The following is a 22,323-nucleotide window of genomic DNA, read 5'->3' on the forward strand; positions in this document are numbered from 1 at the left end:
CAATGGATTGACTTTAGAAAACACAGAGCCAATGTGAAAATTAGTGAGCAGAGGAATTTATATCAAAAGAAGAATAAGCGGACAAAGAGATTCAAAAAAGACATATAAAGGAATAATTAGGAGACAAGGAACATAGCTTATGAAGTTTCAACATTATTCCTTTCATAGTGAATAAAGTAAATGCCAAAGAAGCAGTATTTAAAGCAATAATGTGAGAGATTTTTCCAGAGATGAAAAGTACATGAGACCACTGATTAAAAATACACATTGCATATCCAGGAGGACCAATACAAATAAATTCACACTTAAGCACTCAAAGTTAATGAGAGCATCTTATTAGCTACCAGAAACCCAAGTCAGACTACCTACCAGAAACAAAAGGAAAGACAATTAGAAAAACAGCAAATTTGCCATCAGCAAGGATAGATGCCAGAAAACAATAATAGAGATATTATAAAAGCATTAAGGTTAAAATCTGTCAACCTCAAATTCTCTGCCTAGCTAAACTATTACTAAGATGATAAAGATGTTTTCTGACATTGAAGGTCTAAGACAGTTTTCTGCCCATATATTCACTGAAGGGTGGGAGGCTTCTAAAGCAAGAAGTGAAGCTGAAGGGCCAGAAATGGACTCAGTAATGATGCATTTTTTCTTTCCTCTTCTTTCAAAAACATAAAGCTTCTGCTTAACAGTCAATCAAATTTCCAGTATTTTTCCTTTGGAAACTTCATATTCCCCTAAAAGTTTATTCTTGATAAAATTTTATGAAAAGTTTAGAATAAGTCAAATATTTGACCACTGAAATTGATGTAGTTCATGGCAGTATACAGTAATGGGCAGTCTTTGAGCCTAACACAGGCTGACATAGAAAACAATGTAACAATGATATGTAAGTTTTCTTTCATTACCAAAAAAGAAGAGCTAGATATTTAGGTAGGTGGACAGGTGCTTTATTTGTACACAGGCTACTAATATTTTCTTTCATTTGAACTTTTGTTTGGCAAACATCTTTCTTGTTTTGTAGATGGGAGCGTTGTGGAGATTTCAAAGGGACTTGTGGGGAAAGCGTAGTGCACAGAACCAGTAACTGGCTACTTTGAGAGTTATTATTTTCATACAAATGCATATAGAAGGGGAATGGAATTGCCACTAATTCCAACGTGATCTGTTTGAAGTTACTAAAGAAAAGATATTGTAGTGCATGGTACACAATAAACACCCAACAACTGTGTGTTGAACTAATACTAATTATCCTTCTGACCAATTCAACTTATTTTAAAGGTCAAGAATAATAGATTATTTATTAGATTATTAATCTAATAAACAATGGATATAGATGAATATAAATATAATGAAATAGAATAAAAACAGCCAGCCATGCATGGATCAGTGATGTTAAAATGTCATGAACCAAGGATTATAATTATACCAGTTGTGTACACAGGAGCTTTATGAAGAACAAATAATGGGTTTTATGTTCTTTTGAAAACTCTAAAGTTCTATATAAATGTATGATAATTTATTATTTCAATAGCATTAAAATAGTGATATAGGGTGGGAAGGAAAATCTTCCATACTGTTTCAAACTAAATTAGAGAGATCAAATGAACTCTCAACTGGGCCCATTTATCAGAACTATGGATTATATATAATATGGAAGGGGGTATTAAGACAAATAACATTTAGGACTAGGCATAGTTAATAATTTCAATTGGGAAGATTTCAAACATTTGAAAAGAGAAGAATAAGATTTACTAAATACAGTATAATAGAGACCAGAAGTTTTCTGGCCCTTCAGAAACAAAATGATTTAATTTTACAGAAAAAGAAAAAGAAAGAATCAGGAGGCCCTTAAGCAGAATACTTACTTATTCAACCCTGTATCACTTGGTTAAAACAGATGTGTTGTAGTTCTTGGGACTGTCCATGGAGACAAGTGCAACTGACTTTGAGAAACTAATCCACCATAGATTTTGTTGTCCCTGAGCCTTGACAGCCACTTTAAATCTCTTCTGATGCAATTTCTGTCCTCTTTTCTTCATCAAAACTGAAAAGAATTGTTTACTAGATAATATAGAAATATGTCTATTCCTCCACATTCTAGCAGTTAAACCTGTTACATTTTCTAGTTAGGTGATCCCAACCATTGATGCTTTCTTCATTACAGGCTTTGGGATTGAGCCATGACAATGACACATGATATCTTATAATGTTATAAATGTTCTGACCAGAGTTAGAAAAAGAAATGTAACAGAGATTATTTTCTCTTATCTGTAGCCTATTCTCTTCACATACCTCTTACTATGATCATGACTTCAATCTCAGAGTCTGAGGAACTTGCCCAAGGCTACATGGCTAGAACATGACCCACCCGGGGTGTATTAACATCAAGACTCATTTTCAGGTTGAAAACAAGAAATGCCTTACATTTTGAGCATGTTACTATAAAGTTCTAAATGGGAAAAAAGATCATATAACTTCAAAGCCTAACTCTCCTCACTTTATTATATTGCCTCAAGACTAAACTGTTAGCTCAGTGTGAAGGATGTGGGATGATTAGTTTTCTTATTTTGTCATGACCATAAATGCAATACAAAAATGATGACAGATGCCATCTTTCTCGGTTTTATATTTAATAATTAGAAAGCAGATTTTCTACAGAGAAAATCCACAATTACCTTGCAACAACTTGTAGTTATTAAAATGTCTATCGATATAGGCTACATAAAAATATGTGATGATTTGAATATTAACATTCGCCTAATGTCATAGTCCCAGGAAAATATCAAACTACCAATTTGGGCTAGAAATAAAACTATCGAAGACAGGTTTCTAACTTAGAACTGGTTAGTCAGATAAACTCATGTGTGTTGCCATGAATCTGTGAGGGCATTTAACTAATGTTTCGATGTCATCCATCACATAGAAGTGTGTGAAGGCAGTTCCAGTCCTTAGTGAAGACATAGCAGTGTCACTATCATATAGAACAATAGATAGCTATTTGTACCATCAGACAGATGTATTATTAATAAAAGATAAATTAGATTGGACCCTTAGAAGTATAGCTGATATCTAGAACTTTGAGATTTACGTTTTAGAAAGATTCTATAGACATCTAATGGGAAAATTCATTATCAAATGGATTTTTATTTTAAAAAGTTAAGTATTATGTGTGCATCTATATGTGTTCATGCTCCTTAATTCCAAGTTTGCTTCTAAAACAACAGTAACTAATCTAAACAACAAACAACATAAAAATTATTTCAATGCACACAAACACTGATGTTTTAATGTCAGTGAACATTAGTTGCCTTCTTAGAAAAAGGTCTGAGGTAAAAAGCTAAGCGGTTTACCTCAGCTGTGCTATTACTTATTTCATGGGTGAGTTTACCGTATTTTTGGTCCCATACATTATTACTTAAAAGTAAAGGGTCTTTGAGAATTTGGACATAGTTGTTAAGACTTACTGTAGCCTTACAAAGGTGGTTTCCTTTATTCTAGCTCTCAGTTACAAAGAGGACATTAATAAGTAAGAAAACGCCTAAAATTTATGCTTTATTTACTAAATGGTAGGCTAATTTAATACTAAGTCGAGCTAAGATCACAGCCTTGAACAAAACAGATAGATGAGTATCACAGAGTACCAATAGGGGATTCCATTCCTGAGCTACTTAAGCCTCCCCTGACAAATGACATTTATTTTGCACTGAATCACTTGCCCCGTGGTTGTGATAAGAGCTCATCTTATCCTTGAACTGCTTTATTGTATAAATGAAAGAAGGAGAAAATATATGAAAACAGGTTGTGTGTCTTGTTTGTCTTCTGTCCAAAAGATACGTTTAAAATCATTTGTGTAAACAGTTACTCTTGAATGTGCTCTTCACATTGTAATTCTGATTTGAAGTCCCTAACTATTCCAAAAGCAGAATTTAAAGACTGCACCTTAAGACAACTATCCTCACATTATATTGAAGCTTAACCTTAATGCCTTCTACTAAGCTTAGAATGTATCAAAATATGATTAGTTTCTACCAGTTACTATTTTCTCAATTGACTCCATCTAAAAAAACATTTGATACCAAGGAAAATATAGCAGTTGATTTCCAGTTAGATCGCAGTCTTCCCTGTTCGTCTAATAGATGTTTTTCTAATCTTGTTTTTGTATCTCTAGATATTGTCAATGCTATTTTATTCTCTTGTATATTTTCCCTCCCATATATAAAGTATATAATGTACAGGGAGACGTAGGTGTATAACTGCAGTGTAGAACTCCCTCAGTTGCATTTCAGTAGCTGTTTTGTGGCATGCAGAGTTTCTGGGAGAGGTTGAGAGAAAGGGAAAGGATGAAAGAATGGGTATTTCAGTGCCAAATGAGCTCAGCATTGATGTCCCTTCTTCCTGTGATGCCACCATCCTCTGCAATGCTTGTCTCAGAATTAAGAGCCCGTGGTGGTCTTGGAGTTTAATGATGCCTTTTTTTTCCTCATTAGATTATTCAATGAATTGAATTGAGCAACTATATGCCAGGTATACTGTTCTTGATTGTAAAACTTGGCAAGGCCCTTTAAGTCCCCTCACAGTGCCTTTTATCTTGTATGTGACCAAAAAATTCTCAATGATAATTTTCTTTTAACTTAAAGGTTTTTAGTTCACATCAGGATATCACAGGGTTAAGAATTTAATCACAACAAAGGGTTTTTTTGTTTGTTTTTTGTTTTTTGGTGTCTGATTGTTTTATTTTTATTCTTAAGTCATTTTGAGACTAAAGGATTTTATTTTTTGTACACTATGTAGCTTTCCATTTGAAGACGCTTGTAATTTCTTACAGTCCCTGTACTCATGAATGAAAATTGAGGTATATAATCATTCAACTCAAATGTGTAACTGGTCATCCTAACACCTATTCTAGGAAGTAAAGTATTATCTATTGGAAGTTGAAAGTAGCAGTGTTTCACATAGTTTGTATTAGATACTCTCCAAAGTCACTTAAAAAAAAAAAACTTTTATTCATTTTTTAAGTGTGCTTTTCCAGGACCCATCAACCCCACGTCAAGAAGTTGTTTCAATCTAGTTGTGGAGGGCACAGCTCACACTGGCCTATGTGGGCATCGAACTTGGAACGTTATTGTTAATAGCACTGTGCTCTCACCAACTGAGCTAACCGGCTGCCCCAAAAGTCACTTTCTTAATATATGCATAATTGATGTAAAATGAGTAGTCCTGGCCATCACAATTTCTTTATCTTTAAGTTCACAGTAGGAGAATGGTGTTGTGTAAGATTTGTTGGCATTTTATTAAATTCAGAAATTCTGGATACATCCACAGAATAAAATTGAAACAAATCCTTTTCCCAAAATTACTCAATGTTTAGAGGCACTGCATGAAAATACCTGTTCTAGCATTTTCCACATTATATGCCAAGTCAATGTTCTGTTCAGAAAAGGGTTCCATGGTCAAACAAGTTTAGAGAATGCTGATTAATCCCCCCTTAGAAATTTACAACGCACATTTCCATATCAGAAGAATCTTAGAATAAAGGATCTTGCTTATCTTTATCTGACTCCTTTTAGAAAATGAAAAGGATTTGAAACATTTTTCACTGGTATTGAGAGAATGTTGCTACCACTTAAATATTTTTACTGGCCTTTAAGTTTGTACCAAATGATGATACATTCCAGTTGCATGCGTATATAAATGCATTCTCTTTAGTTGCTTGAAATTAACACACACAAAAAAAAAAAAAAAAAAATCAAATGCAAACCAAACAAAATAGAAAGGTAGTGGAAATTTCAATTTGGGGAGAATTTGAAAAGGAAATCAGGAAATGCAATTGGTTGCCCTAGTTCACAGTGACAAAGAATGAACGATATTCAAGTACCTTTTTTCCTGTATTTCTCCAACTCCAATAAATTCACAGATAAAGAATTCTTTCTTACTAGATCTGTTACACTTGTCTGTTTCTTGAAAAGTTGTTTTTTCTTATGAAATGAGACTTCTATTTGGTAAGATAGGGAAAGGTGAGGCAAATGTCCTGAGGCACCTTATAGACCACACAGGGACCCACTTTGAGTTTTATGAAAGAGTCACCTATTAAAAACATATGTGTTTCTTTGTACTTCATCATCCTCCAATCCCTGGCATTTCTCTGTAAAATTGAGATGATATCAGCAATAGCCCTTTAGGTAGGTCCATGTAAAAATTTCATGTTGAAAATCATATTTACCATTGTGGGTGTGTTAACAAAACCACATTGCAAGAGAAACTTACTATGGCTAACCACCTACCTTTGCTATCCTAGAAATCAAATAGGATGCCTTGTGTCAACTATTTTACTACCGTGTTTCCTTGAAAATAAGACTTATCTGGACCATCAGCTCTAATGCTTCTTTTGGAGCAACAATTAATATAAGACCCGGTCTTATTTTAATATAATATAAGACCGGGTCTTATATAGTATAATAATTATAATATAATATAATATAATAATATAATATAATATATAATATATAATATATTACCGGGTCTTATATTAATGTTTGCTCCAAAAGACACTTTAGAACTGATGGTCCAGCTAAGTCTTATTTTCAGGGAAACATGGTAGGTAAAGATGCCTCCTGATGGGTAAAATGCATCTGGACTGGAAGAAGCATAAACACTTGCATGAAAGTCATAGTTTTGAGCTACCCTGGGTTCAGGGACTCTTGATAATGGTCATGCCCCTTGGGGGACTTTGAAAGCTATGTAGATGGTGTTGTTTTAAGCAACATTTGCATCTGTGAGGAGTGAGACTTCTAATCCAGGGCAGTTACCCAACTGCCTGCTGTGGAACTGTCTCCTTGAACCTGAACTCTCTCACCTGGGGAGAAGCTAGCTCCCAGAGTTCTGTGTGAACTCTCATCTATGTGAACTGCTGCAAAGACTCTCGTGAAGAGAACCTCTAACATCTGACCTGCAGCTTCTGAGTGCACTCATGGCAAGTGTCACTGTCATAGTCTTGAGAGTCTGAATGTTTAATTTACTCTAAGAAGAACCCCTAGAAGGCATTACAATATTTCTCTGCTCTCCAAATATGCAGTTTTATTCTCACCCTCTGTGTCATCATTTATAAAAGGGAAAGACTAGAGAAGGGTTTCTGCAAGTGTGGACCTCAGATAACCCTCAACAGAATCACCTGCACTGCAGATTTCTCGGTCCCACCCTAGAACAACTAAATTGGAATCTTTGGGGATGGGGCTCTGCAATCTGCGCAGCTGGATAAGACACTCTTTAGATTATTTCCTAATTCCAGCCCTCTGTGACATTATTTATCATTCTAATGGTTTTATTCCTTAATGCAATTAAAATGTTCATTTCTTCAGAAGACCCTCAAAAGAGTAAGTCACTAGGAGTTTCAGAAATGCAACAGATGGGAAGGGGAAATCTTTTTAGTTAATTCAGATTTTGAGGAATCCCTGGAACAGTTTAATTGCCCACCTTTTTCAAAGTCATTTTAGTCCTCTATGCTCCTTAAGACATATAGCTTCTTAGTACCATATGATAATTCTTTTTGAAATGTTGATTTGTGTCTTTTTCAACATGCCGTCACTATTGTCACCATTGCCTTGACTGTAAGGTAATGTGACTTGCTAGAAGGTGAGAGATTGTATTAGGTCTTACTAAAGTACTGAAAATCAATACTTTCACTCTCTTTAGGAGAATTCATTTTGTATGTATTCGAAATGAAAGAAAAATTCCCTTAGTTGTTCTGCTGAAGTTATCAAGCCTTCCATTAGTCTAGGTTAAGTTTCTGGGGTTTTGAATTTAATTTTGGTTTCTAATATTGATTTGTATTTCACAAAGACTTTGTTGGTTACGAGAGAGAGAGAGAGAGAGAGAGAGAGAGAGAGAGAGAGAGAGAGAGAGAGAAACCTTCTGTACATTCTTATAGTTCTAGGGCATCGTTTTAGTTCAAAATGAGAAGTGTTTCTCAGTGATTAAGTTTCCATTTTAGGACTAAAATTTATTAGTGAAAGAGAAAATTACTGTGAATTATAAAAGTTTAGTAGATACTAATTCAGGCCAACCAAAGGTATGCATTTATTTTAGGCTTTTGAGTTTAAGAAAACTGAAGGAGAGTCAATATTATTTTCTCTGTTTTATCACACTGTTATTGAAAGTTGTTTAAGATTTCATCCTCTTTGTGGGCATATGTCATCTGTGACATCTTCATATTTCCAATAGTGTTCTGTACACTGCATATACTTCCTTTCTGCACATTTCATAAAGGAGTGAATAGATGTTGTGAAAAAAGAAGAGAAGAAGCACTATTATCAGCCTCTAGGTAGAAGTAAAAAGTAGCACTTAGCCATCCTCCATACCAGACCTCACCCCAGCCTGCTAGCTCCACTCCTCAGCTCCACGCTCCCACACACACACAGTCAGAAGTTCTCAGACTTCTTTCCTCTGTTCCTTAGCTTAGCCAGACCTCTCAGGAGTAGTGATCCATAACCCAAAGCCTGTTTACCTTCCTCTAACAATCAGACTTCCTACCCCGACAGTATCCCAATCTGAACTTCATGGCTTGCCGAGAATGATCTGAGAAAAGAAAAAACATAGCTGTGAGAATGACAAGAGCAAGTTTACCTTCAATGGGGGGTATTTTTTTGTACTTTAGAAGGTGATGGTGGAAACATTCGGTGATATAAACTTTAATGTTCCCTGATGGTAGAATTTCTGGAAGTATGGCATATGACAAAGGGATTTTGGGACAGGATCCTAAAAGATGTCAGGAAGGTGGCCTCCTTTTCTACCTCCAAGTACTCCTGGGTCTGCTGTAACCTGGCTTGATTTTTTTTTTATTTGTAAGATACTCTTTATAAGTACCCTTCTGCAGAAGAGGTATGCGAATGGAGAGGAAATGAATGCTCTTTTACCCTTTGTACTGGTTATTCTCAACCTTGGCTGTACATTGGAACCACCTGAGGAGCTTTTTAAATTCCTGATGTCTAGGCCATAGTCCAAACCAATTAAATTAGATGGAATATTATTCAGGCATAAGAAAAGATGAAATACTGCCATTTGCGACAACATGGATGGATTCTGAAATTATCATGCTAAGCAAAATCAGTCAGATGGAAAAAGTCAAGAACCATATAATTTCACTCATATGTAGGATATAAAACTGAAAGCACAAACGAACAAGACAAACAAACAAAAACTAATACACAGAGACAATAGTTTAGTGGTTACCAGAGGGTAAGGGAGAAGGGAGGTGGTAGATGAGCGTAAAGGGGATCAAATATGTGGTGATGGAAGGAGAACTGACTCTGGGTGATGAACACACAATGTGATATATAGATGATGTATTACAGAATTGTACATGTAACCTACGTAATTTTACTAACCAATGTCACCCCGATACACTTAATAAAAAATAACACAGAAATAAAAAAATAGATTCACTGTGGGTGGAATACAGCCATCAGTATATTTAAAGCTCCGAGAACCACTACTTTAAACAGGATGAGGAGTACATTAGGTATCAGGTGCCTACAGAGGACAAATAGTTACATTAAGAAGCCATGTGAGAAAAAAAAATTCTCCTGAGTTCCAACCAAGTGCTGAAGGGATGGCAGTAAGTTGAGTAAGGGAACAGGATCCAGTGGCAGATCCCCTGGGGTAAAAGCACTTTCATGTCCTTTACTGTGTGAACTTGAGTGAGTGACTTCTTTATGTTTCAGTTTTCTTATTAGTAAAATGAAGAGGATAATTATACCTATCTCTTAAGGTGGTTGTGAGGATTAAATGAAGTCATAAGCATAAAGCACTTAGCTTCATGTTGGGCATGTAACCAACAAATTCTACACCTTTCTGCTAATTATTGTGATAACGGGTATGGAAATACCAGAGTTCACTTGTATTCTATTCAACAGACTGTTGGTTTCCAGTCTAGGAAGAGGAAAGGAAGAACACACAAGATCAAAATGACTTTGAAAAAGGTGGACAATTAAACTGTTCCAGGGATTCCTCAAAATCTGAATTAACTAAAAAGATTTCCCCTTCCCATCTGTTGCATTTCTGAAACTCCTAGTGACTTACTCTTTTGAGGGTCTTCTGAAGAAATGAACATTTTAATTGCATTAAGGAATAAAACCATTAGAATGATAAATAAGGTCACAGAGGGCTGGAATTAGGAAATAATCTAAAGTGTGTCTTATCCAGCTGCGCAGATTGCAGAGCCCCATCCCCAAAGATTCCAATTTAGTTGTTCTAGGGTGGGACCGAGAAATCTGCAGTGCAGGTGATTCTGTTGAGGGTTATCTGAGGTCCACACTTGCAGAAACCCTTCTCTAGTCTTTCTATTTTATAAATGATGACACAGAGGGTGAGAATAAAACTGCATATTTGGAGAGCAGAGAAATATTGTAATGCCTTCTAGAGGTTCTTCTTAGAGTAAATTAAACATTCAGACTCTCAAGACTATGACAGTGACACTTGCCATGAGTGCACTCAGAAGCTGCAGGTCAGATGTTAGAGGTTCTCTTCACGAGAGTCTTTGCAGCAGTTCACATAGATGAGAGTTCACACAGAACTCTGGGAGCTAGCTTCTCCCCAGGTGAGAGAGTTCAAGTTCAAGGAGACAGTTCCACAGCAGGCAGTTGGGTAACTGCCCTGGATTAGAAGTCTCACTCCTCACAGATGCAAATGTTGCTTAAAACAACACCATCTACATAGCTTTCAAAGTCCCCCAAGGGGCATGACCACTATCAAGAGTCCCTGAACCCAGGGTAGCTCAAAACTATGACTTTCATGCAAGTGTTTATGCTTCTTCCAGTCCAGATGCATTTTACCTACCATGTTTCCCTGAAAATAAGACTTAGCTGGATCATCAGTTCTAAAGTGTCTTTTGGAGCAAACATTAATATAAGACCCGGTATTATATTATATTATAATTATTATACTATATAAGACCCGGTCTTATATTATATTAAAATAAGACTGGGTCTTATATTAATTGTTGCTCCAAAAGAAGCATTAGAGCTGATGGTCCAGGTAGGTCTTATTTTCAAGGAAACACGGTAGTAAAATAGTTGACACAAGGCATCCTATTTGATTTCTAGGATAGCAAAGGTAGGTGGTTAGCCATAGTAAGTTTCTCTTGCAATGTGGTTTTGTTAACACACCCACAATGGTAAATACGATTTTCAAAATGAAATTTTTACATGGACCTACCTAAAGGGCTATTGCTGATATCATCTCAATTTTACAGAGAAATGCCAGGGATTGGAGGATGATGAAGTGCAAAGAAGCACATATGTTTTTAAGTTTTCTGTCAGCCCTCCACCCCAACAATTTCTTGCTGTCTTCATAGCCTGCCATTGAGTGCTCTTTTAGATTCTTACAACTGCAGTTTTATGACACTCCCAACAGATGGGAAATGACATGCTAACATGAAAGGCTGAATTAGTAGCTATATCCGTTTAGCGTTCTCTGTGTAGCACACTACCTCAGAACAAACAATCACTACTTGGGGGCTTAAAACGACAACTGTTCCATTGTTGCCTCATTATACTGTGAGTTGATGATTGGGCTTTTTTCTGCTAGAGGGTGGTTTTGTTGGGCTCACTCCCCCATCTGTGTCAACTACTGGTCATAGGGCAGCTCTTTATTTTGGGGTTGGCTGGCTGGGGCTGGGGTGATAGGTGATAGGGATGACTGAGCCATGTGTCTCTCACTCTCTAGCAAGTTAGCCTGGGTGGTGTTACATGAAGATGTCAGTTCCTAGGAGTGGAGGAGTGGAAGTTCTTCAGGTCAAGGTTCAGAACTGACAGCACACCACTTCTGCCATATTCTTTTGGTCAAAGGACATCGTATGGCCAGCCCATGTCCAAAGGATAGGGCAATGAATTCCACCTTTGCTGTATGTTGCTGCAAAGGGTTGTGGCCATTTTTTGTAATCTTTCACAGTAGCCTGTGGAAATAGGGCCAACGGGAAGAAATGAGATCAGAGTGAGGGTAATGGCATTGGGCATATAAGAGGCATGTTAGATATGGTAAATGATCTGGTGTGCATGGCGAGGGACATAAGAATTTAAATGGAAGCTGAGGTTTCAATTATTATGAGAACCAAACTTTGATAAAATGAAATAGGAAAGCCAGAAGGCAGCAAAGGAACACAGGGTCTTATCTATGTATTCTCTTACAGCAGACCCTGAAATGTATTCCCTTTCTGAAATTGCTTTTTTCTATAACTATTTCCTCCCGAGCATAGGGCATATATTAAACTCATTAATTAAGGACCCAAAGATATTCTGTTTCTTTGTTGACTTCTTCATGAACTTTTAGAATGCTAATCAAATGCATAAATAATATATGTAGTTTATAGTTCAAAAGGATGCTCCTCTCATCTCAACTCCAAAGCAGGTTATTCAGTTTCAAAACCAAAATATCTAACTCTGGACTTAGATTGAAGTCCATGTAACGAGAGTTCAAGAGAACTTTATGAGAATAAAAAAAGATACAGTGGCACTTAACCATTTATTTTTTAATTTGTATATTGACTATAGAATTCTTCTCCAAAAGTTTATAGACGTTTTTGTTATAGATTTGCTCTCCTGATTGTAATTTTAAATTGCTTTGCTCTTATATAACCATTTTATATAGGCCACTAGACTGTGAAATAAAATCAGACAAAGGTAGACCTTGTTTTTCGCCTTTCCTGATTTAGTATTCACAATGATTTTGTTATAGCAAGATGGTCTCTCCTTTTTCCTTTTTCATATTTTGCCCCAGAAAGTATTTCTTTTCACTTTGATGTACGTTACTTCAAGTACTTTTAAAATAGCATATTTTCCTGAATTAAAATGTTTTAATATTAGTTTAGAACTATCCCATTTCACTTATACCAGTGCTTTTTATTGATATATTATTATTATTATTTATCATCATTACTTAAAAATGTCTTTTTAATTAATTAAATAAATTACCTCGTCCTCTTTTGTTTTCCTCCCTCAATCCTGGGCACATGTTACCAGCCCTGGTTGTATGTATGTATGTCTCCACATGGAGAGCTAGCTAGCTGTACAGACTGGGATAGTCTGGCTCAGGCAGAAAAAGGATTTATTTTTATCCCCTTATAGTGTTTCCTTGATCTATTACTTGGCTACTTCCCCATGACTGATGCATAATAAACCATCTGAAAACTCAGTGGCTTCAAACAACAATCCCTAATTCTCACTCAAGCATCTGTGGATCTGCTGGGGTTTGGCTGATCTAGACTGAGCTCAGCTGCATTAGACTCCAAGATGTAGGTTGGATCTCAGTCAGTGCTGTGTGTCTCTTATCCTCCTTGGACCCATTATAGGTTTTTGAGCATGGTGTGTTTTAGGTAGATGGCTACAGCAGCAATTTTTCAATTTGCTAACTTGAATGCAGATGGCTAGATGTCTCAATGTGTAAGATGTGAAGACAAGAAACAACATGCAAGTATGCCTTATTGACTTATAACAGACGACAAGCAATCCCATTTTCCTTTACTATTGAATTCTCTATATTATTTGTGAATCTGAGCCTTCTTCATCAATTCATGGAATTCACATATGACTCATTTTGTCTTAATCTAAGTCTGAAATAACTTTATATTATGGAAATAAAACATCTTCCATTTCAATGTAGTCCAAAATAGGTTAAATGATATGGTTTCCCGTGAGCAAACAAAGCAAGTCTGTAATATAGCTTTCTACATACAGTATGTCACGTATTCTTTTAGCATTTGTTTGAGTTGTACATATCACACAGATATGTGTCTATAAAAGCAAACAGAGCAAAGACGCTGCCACAATACACCCTTTAAAACTGTTTTATTGTTTTGGATTTTGCTTGTGCTGATTAAAAAGGCAATCTACAAATATTTTTCATTTGTGGAAGGGATGTGAGCTAGAATTCTAAACCATTAACACTAAAAGTGGTACGTTTTAGATATCATATATTCCAAGTTCCACAGTGTCAGATTAAGGAATACAACTCAGATGTGTCAAGTGGCTTCTCAGAAGTTACGCTGTGAGTTATTAGAAGAGCTGGAAATGAAATCCAGCTCTCCTGACTACCCAATAGGCTTTTTCCATCTTAATGTCATACCTCCTAGGTCCCTGGTGGGACAGAATGCCAACAGAGTTTGCAGAGGGAAAAATGAGATACAGTTGTGTCCTGAACTCTAATATTGTGGAGACTTTTTTAAAATGTGCTTTCATTCCTGAACTACTCTTGCAGGCACATCAAAGGTAAGAGCATGTCCTTTTGAAATCTTCCCTGGAATCTTGTAGTTGACACTGACGTTTCTGATCTTTGAATTTTTGTAGTACTTATATATTTTGTCATGGGGACAAAGTTCTGAAGGATAGGAAATACATTCTTTGCTCCTTTGTTCCTTCTCACAGAAATTAGGGACGTTCTTGCTGTTTACTGCTATTGACTGTCAACTCCCCCAAAAGACAACCAGAATAACCTGTTCATTGAGCAAAGCCAAGTTTATTAGACCTATTGCAGTAAAGCGAGAATATCACTTGGGTGGAGTCTTGGTAGTATGTCAGAAGGGGATATTTTACGTATTTCGAGCCCAGGCTGGATAATTTTATGGTGGGTCTTGCGAAGTGGGGAGATGGTTGGGACTGGGCTGAGGTTATGTCATAATAGTTTTGGATGAGTGGACACACAGTACAAGGATCTTCATCTGATTGTTAATAAGTAAAGTGTTAGTCTTGTTGAATAAAACATTTAGTTTGTTCAAGAGCATGTATTTCTTGGAATAAATTGTGTTACATTTGTTTGATTCCAGGCGTTTTAGAACAAAACCAAGAAAAAATACATCCTCTCATAATTGCTTAGCACAGGAATATATGTTGGTATCACTTTTCAGTATTTACTTATTACCAATCATCATTACATCATCCTAAAAATGAAACTGGGCCAATCTCAAGTTGCATGCAAGGGGCATTTCTGAATAACACTCTGAAATTTTAAACTATCTAATTCAGTCTGCAGATATATTGAGCCATGCACTTCACAAGGTCTTGTATGGAGCTGGCACTGGCAAGAGGTGCCATTTGAATTTTAAGGAGCAAAAAAATTTACTCAGTTATTCTTTCATGTGTCATTGAAACTCATGTTTTGAGTGTCAGTCTCAAAACTAATAGAGGAAAAGGATTGTGGGAGATTTGTGTCTTCACCTAGGCCCAACTTTTCTTCCTTCCTGAAAAATATTTGGCAAGACCTTAATTTTTGTAAACACGGTCCAAAAGGAAAAAGCCACTGGCCTCCGCCTTTCGCTATTGCTCTTCCCTGGAGAAACTGATGTCAAAGGCAAAATAAGATGCCAGATGTTCCAAATGGGTAAATGATACCAATGGGCCTTTGCTCCAGAACATCTTCTGCCCACATCTGCCAACTTCAATAACGCTCTTGAGTTCTGCATGTGTACACCATTGAATGCCAAATTATAGCTCCATTTTCCCTCTGCTTTTCTCTATTCAAACTACTTCAGAAACTTCACTTGCACCTTTTGTTTTGTTTTATCCACCCAAGGCTACTGTTTGGCTCAGATTCAACCACAGAACGAATATACCTCTAACTCTGAAATCTTGTGGCAATGCATAGTTATATAGCAGTTAATATTTTTGGATTCTCTCCAAAATGAAAATACAGTATTTGAAAATTTCTCTTGTATATTCTTAAAACTGCTTGAGAAATGCTTCCCTAGAGTTCTGCTAGCATAAGCATTCATCTTTTAACAATGAGATATTCAGTCATTCAGTAAATATTAACTGAGCACCTATTATGAGTCAGCCACTGTGCTTGGCGTTGGGGATTCAGTGGGAAGCAACAATAGATAAGGCCTCTGCCCCTATGAATTTACTGTATAATATGTAAGGCTTTATTTGAATGAACCAAAATTTCAAAGAACCAGAAAGCTAGGAACATGGTCATGCTTGTATGTAGCATGGAAAGCTGCAGTACTGAGATAGATGGAAACTGTGAGTCATAGGCAATTTAGAGTGAAGTATTTTAACTACTGAAACAGTCTAAAGTCTGCACGTGAGAGCTGGAGTTGGTTAGCATCATCATTACCTCATTACCATTCACCTGGAATGCGGAGGGTGTGGTTAAAAGAGGGATTATCATTTTGGAGCGTGTGACTTCTCTGTAGAGAACACTTCTCGAGGGGTGGCAACACGGTGATGAAAGAGAGAGTACCAGGAAGTGGAAAAGCAGACTAAGGAGAGAATTGGGAGAACAATCAAGATAGTCTTCACCTCTGCCATCTTTTCCTAGCGGTATGTGCCTGGAGATTTTCTAGGTGAAGCTCTGACAGATGGTCAGAAGTCGCTGGTGTCTGATGAGTTATGTTAAAATAAAAATAGACACCAGCACAGTTAACATAGAAATAGTGCAGCAGAATGCTTCAGTGTGTTAATCAATGACATGAGGTCTGATCTTTTCTGCTACTTGCATTCAGTGTTGTTCAGAGCAAGCCATGGAGCCTGTGTTCCAGATCCTAAGTGAGAGATCCCTGAGATGTATGCCACCCAGGAGAGTCCACCTCTACTACTCAAAGTATGGTCCTTCCATCAGCAGCGTGGACATCCTCTGCAGGCTTGCTAAGAGTGCAGAATCATAGGCCCTACCCATACTGAATCAGAATCTGCATTATAACAAGATCCCCAGGGGATGTGGACGAATATTCAAGTTTAAGAAGCATAGGTCTAGTAAACTGACTCTCTCTTAGCTCTCCTTATTTCCCAAGCTTTTGTTGTACTGTCAAACAGTGCCTTTCTCCTTAACTCAATTTATAAAGTTCTTTAGATTTATTGTGTTTCCCTGATTCAAAGTAAATCTTTAAGATGATTTATTCATGCTTTCATTCATCCAGTCTACTCATTAGTAACTGAGCATCTTCTGTGTCAGTTGCTGCTCTAGGTACTGGAGATAGGAGATTTACCCCAACAAGCTGTGTCCCTGATTTCATGAAGCTTTTAGTTTCGTCTATGTTCCATAGCGGTCTTATTTTCAGATAGTCTCTTTGCTTGCAGACCACTGGTCCTGAATTTTGATATAAAAGCATGAGAATACAAAGTCCATCATAGTGAGGTTGAAAGAGCAGAATGTTTTCCGTCAGACAGACCTCTGTTATGTCCTGGATGTTCTATGGCTTACTAGGTACCGTGTTTCCCCAAAAATAAGACTGGGTCTTATATTAATTTTTGCTCCAAAGGACACATTAGGGCTTATGTTCAGGGATTGTCATCCTGAAAAATCATGCTAGGGCTTATTTTCCTATTAGGTCTTATTTTTGGGGAAACATGGTATGTGGTCTTGGGAAAGTTACTTAATCTCTTTTATTCAGTTTCCTAAACTGTAGAATGATGTGTTAGTTCATAGGATGAAATGAAATTACATGTATTAAATGTCTAGTAGAATATCTGGCCTAAGAGACTCTCAGTAAATTGCAGGAAAAGTAAGTCTGGCTGATACTAATAGAGCTTATATGAGAAACAGCATGAAGTTCTTTGAGGCTAGTTCATGAAATCTGATGAAGCCTCTATTACATATGATGAAATTACACACCTTTTAGAAATGCCAAAGAGGTCTAAACTTGAGTGGGTTGATGCTTTTCCAAGGGCAGTGATTCTCACTCTCTCCCTGCATTCCTCTCCTGAGTGTATGATTCCTGTGCACAGTGTATGCCTTGTAGAAGGGGGATTGGACAGCATATTACTTTTAGACTGGTGCTATGCTGGCCCCATGTTTCCTGTTGAAATCCACAAGCATAGCTGAAGCACGGTTCTTAAAGAGATGGCAGTATCGCTCTGCCTGACTCTTACCTGTCTGTTCACTCTGCAGAGGGCTTGCAAACACTGGTTCATTAAAGCTCAAGCTTCAGACTCCAACTAAGACTTCAGGTCGCCTGAAAGAGCTCAGGAAGCTGACTCCATACAGGTGTCACGGTGACCATTACCTGTTGGCTTCCACATGAACTGGAGGGTCTGACGACCTGACCACACAAAATCACCTACCTGACATGGTTTACACACCTACTGTGGCTTCCCCTTACTTGAATGAATTCCTCTGATGTGCTTTCCTGTGAAATATCCAGGAGACTGTGTTTTGTGCTATAAAAATCCATAGCTATTAGCCAAAATAAATAGTTGTTAAAAATCAGACAGCTATTTAACTAACATGTCAAGATCTTGGCATAATGATCAGTTCTTTGCCATTCCACACCCTAGAAGCATTCACTGTAGGCTGAAGGACACTGGACTATTAGAAACCAATGGCCTGGACAAACAGTTACTTTTACTTCAGGGTGGGCGAGGGGATTAACTAATGGTGACTCACTACCTACTGTTGCTGGGGAGAGGCCTGCTAGCTACTCACATGAACAGAAGAGTAAGAGTTGAGCTTGGCTAAGGGTAAGAGGGCTTCATGGCTCCCTAGAATCAATCACAAGTTTGTGGGGTGGAAATCTTAACAAAGAAGTTTCTGTAAATATGGAATTTAATGGGCATTACATGGCAAGAAAGGTATCTTGGATTTATACAAGCAAATATTCCAAAGAGCTGTAAGTACAACCTCAACACTATTTCCTTCATTATTAGGACACTTTTGTGAATTAGCCAAACTAGGTCCTTCTACTTAGAAAGATGGTGGGGAGAGGTAGAGAGACAGTGAGTCCCCAGGCAGAGGGGCACAGACAGAAAACCAAGGTGAGGACTGTCTGGTTCCCGGATGTACCTACCTTCTCCCTCTGCGTGGCACTCTTCTCTGTCCATGAGGCCCAGCAGGCCGCGGTTTGCAGCCAGTGGGCCAAGCCTCCAGCAGTCACATGAGAATCAGGCCCAGCGGCACCTTGGGGAGCTCGCCTGAGCATCTGGCCTTCAGGTAGGGAGACACACAAGCTCTTTATAAGGGCCTGCTCTCTGCCGGGCACTGTTATGCGGCAGTTACTGACACACACTGACTTCATCTCTGGGAAAACCCAAAGGTGGAGGGGCTCTCATTACCCCGTGTTACACACGAGGGAAGTGCTGCTCACAGGAAACCGATGAATGTCCAGGATCCCATGGCCAGAAAGTGGTGAACGGGGACAGCCAACCCAGGTCATCTGGTCCCATTGCTGAAGTCAGCCGGGCAGCCTCTGACCAGCCCTGCAGGACAGGCCAGGAGGCAGGAGGGTGGCTTTCGAGCATATGATCCACAGGAGAAATGTCAAATGTTGACACTCATAGGAGAGGGGTTAGTTTTCTACAACACTTAACATGACTCTTTCTTTTAACTTAACACATGAAAGTGTTTATAAGAATTTTATGTGCTTTTGAGTCCATCACTTGGGACAGAATTTATACAAAATGTACTTGCACATTGTGGGGACAGAGCCAGGAGTTTACTTTCCAGGCTCTCAGCCTCACGTGGAAAGGTGCTGGCTCAGGTGGTAAATGGCCATCAACTGTGAGTGGATGGCCATCAGCTGTGGCTAGTTGGCTGTCAGCTGTAACCAGCGAGCCATTGGCCACTAATATAACTGCTGTGGCTATGCTAGCAGAAAATGGGGGCTAGCAAGAAGATGGTGGCTGAGCTAGCAAGAGCGGATTGCAGTTAGCACGGTGGATTGCAGCTAGCGAGGGGAGTCGGTCAGTTGGCAGAAAAGCGGACAGCAGGTTGCACTTCGTGTGAATCCAGCCTCCAGTGAGACCATAGTGGTATGACTCCCCTACCTATGGCTCCGTGGGTGTTCCTTTTTGGCCTCACCATGTCCTGTGTTCTTATGTGGGGAGCGGGAGCAGAGACCCCGCAGGCTACCATGCACGAACACACATCTTAAATATGTAGCCACAGACAACTCTCTCTGTTACTCTATTAAATATATGGTAAGAAAAGATAGCTGTTTCATTTGAGAATGAGATTTATAGTTGTGTTTATAATGTATTATTTAGTAATCACTAAGACTGCTTGAATTACATGTCTTAGACCAGATAGGAGCTTTTATATCTTTTTTTTTTTAATTTATTTTTTAAATTTATTGGGGTGACAATTGTTAATAAAATTACATAGATTTCAGGTGTACAATTCTGTATTACATCATCTATAAATCCCATTGTGTGTTCACCACCCAGAGTCACTTCTCCTTCCATCACCATATATTTGATCCCCCTTACCCTCTTCTCCCACCCCCCTTACCCTCTGGTAACCACTAAAGGAGCTTTTATATCTCACTACTTAATTTACCAGTGTCCACAAAAGAGGATGAAAGAACATATTCTAAATGGCACTTACAACACTAGCTAATAATCCCGGTCTCAAGTCCTTTTTTGAAATGAGGCAGGGAATAAATAAAATCTGACCATAATTCCTTTTAAGTATGTTGTTTTATGGTTTCCCCGTCACTCCTCAATCTTCATGTAAAGCCGCTACCCAGTAAGCTCATGCCAACTGATATGCCACCCTCTCCACCCATCCCCGTTGCCATCACCTCCTACTTTCAGACGTTCCCCTTCGTGAATAAAGCCTCTGGCCCCTCAGTCATGGTCTTCAGCCCCACCCCAGTTACCACCATCATTCGGGGAGCCCCCCCCTCCGCCAACCTCCTGGCCTCACAGGCCTTCACTTGCTCTGAACAAGCGAGGAAGTCTCTCCCCCACAAGCTTGGCCAGCTCCTGCCACCAGGGCCATTCCCTGCATTGTCACCACTAGAAACTGCTCCCTGAAATCCCTGATTCCAGCACCCCACACTGACCACCCCCTGCTATCCTCCCACTCTCCCTATCTCCTCCTGGATGTCTCACAGACACTTTGAAATAAAAATGAAACAGAGGAGCCAGATGTATAGCAATGGATTTCAATCCTTTATTGTCATTAGTTGGTAATAGAGCCAGGCTTCCTCAGCTGTGCGATGTTTCAGCTTGGGATGCTCCAATGACTCTTGCCAGGCTCTGGAACTGAAACTTCAGCCCTTCCTTCTGGATCCTGGCATCCTATCTGACAGAGTGAAGGCTGAATCCCGAGAGTGGCGCTGGGGCGCTCCATTCCTTCCTGCTGCTCTCTGGGGTGCTCCATTCCTGCCTGTTGCTCTCTGGGGCGCTCCATTCTTGCTTGCTGCTCTCTCTGCGTCTTGACGGTTGAACAGCATACTTTGATTATTGTTGACCTCCGTGCACACCATCTGCAAGATGTGGTCAGTCAGGGAGTCGACCACTCTCAGAAGAAAACTAGCTGTGGATGAATTCACATGCTGATCCTGGGGGTTCTGCACAAGACGATCTACGTAGCTCAAAGGTAGTTCTCTCTCAGGTATTAAAAGATCAGCGGGAATCTCACGGGAGCTCTCACGCTTTCGTTTTTGTGACATGATGGTTGCTGGGTTTAACTCTGATTAGATCTTAATTCTCCAGCTGGACTAGGCCTCTGATGACACCAGCACTCAGCTCTGCCTCTTAGACCTCTGTGCTCTAGCCCCTCATTGGTCAGGGAGCCCTTTGTGACATCCTAGACTTCAGGATGTCATTGGCAGCCATTGTTCCCTCATCAGGCCTCAGCCTAGAAATGTGCATGGCAGGAACCTGGTTACTGTAATTTTGAGAGCTCTGCCATTTTCTGCTTGACTTTAGCATTGTAGACATAAATGTGTTTTAATGGAAAACTTTTCCCATCTTTAGGACACAACTCCATTATCTGATTCTAACCTTACTTTGTATTCAATGTTCTTTACAACCTTTTGTTAGTTGTAGGTTAGTGATAAACACGTAAAGTGACTTGTCTAGTAGAGATTAAATTGTCCCCCAGCCATGATGCAATGCCACCAGTTTGCCTCTGTTTACACAGTCATTTAAATATTCTTGCTTGATATTCCCGTATCTAACCTTTGGGTTCTCTTTTGAACCAGTTTTATCTTCTCATTCCCTCATTGAGTAAATAAGTCTTTTAACACATATTCATTTCATATCTGTCTGAGTGTCTTGATTTAACACAGTTTGAAAAATATGTTTTAATCATTTTGGAAGTCACAATGAGACACTCCCCAGTGGATTCATCTGTCTGAACCAGGTGAGCATTGCTGATGGAGAGAAGTGTGCCTTGTGCTCAGTTTCAGCCCAGATGTGTCATTTTGTGGCTGTCCTAGGTGAAGCCAAAGCACAAAGAGATGTTTCTTCTTGTTTTTCATCACTCTAATTTTCCTCTCCACTAATTTTGTGTTTCTGTTTTGTGTTAGGTTCATTTATAGCTGATAAGTTATAGATATTTCCATTCCAAAAGAGAGTAGAAGGAAGAAAGGGGTCTCTGACCCAAGCAATTTCA

General features: G+C 38.6%; 2 protein-coding genes across 2 annotated transcripts in view; one reads left to right on the forward strand and one right to left on the reverse strand.

Moving 5' to 3' along the window:
- Positions 1-22,323, forward strand: part of IL1RAPL1 (interleukin 1 receptor accessory protein like 1) — a 1,306,826-nt gene that overhangs the window by 932,950 nt on the left and 351,553 nt on the right. The gene's annotated exons all lie outside the window — the stretch shown is intronic.
- Positions 20,975-21,376, reverse strand: H2AP (H2A.P histone). The gene is made up of 2 exons (XM_088795063.1): positions 21,160-21,376; positions 20,975-21,108 (listed from the first exon to the last, which is right to left on the reverse strand). The coding sequence occupies exons 1-2, from the start codon at positions 21,374-21,376 to the stop codon at positions 20,975-20,977; spliced, it is 351 nt and encodes a 116-aa protein (XP_088651189.1).

The sequence above is a fragment of the Rhinolophus sinicus genome, chromosome 18 (assembly GCF_057876585.1).
Source record: "Rhinolophus sinicus isolate RSI-liver-muscle chromosome 18, RSI-T2T, whole genome shotgun sequence".
NCBI classification, from domain to species: domain Eukaryota; kingdom Metazoa; phylum Chordata; class Mammalia; order Chiroptera; family Rhinolophidae; genus Rhinolophus; species Rhinolophus sinicus.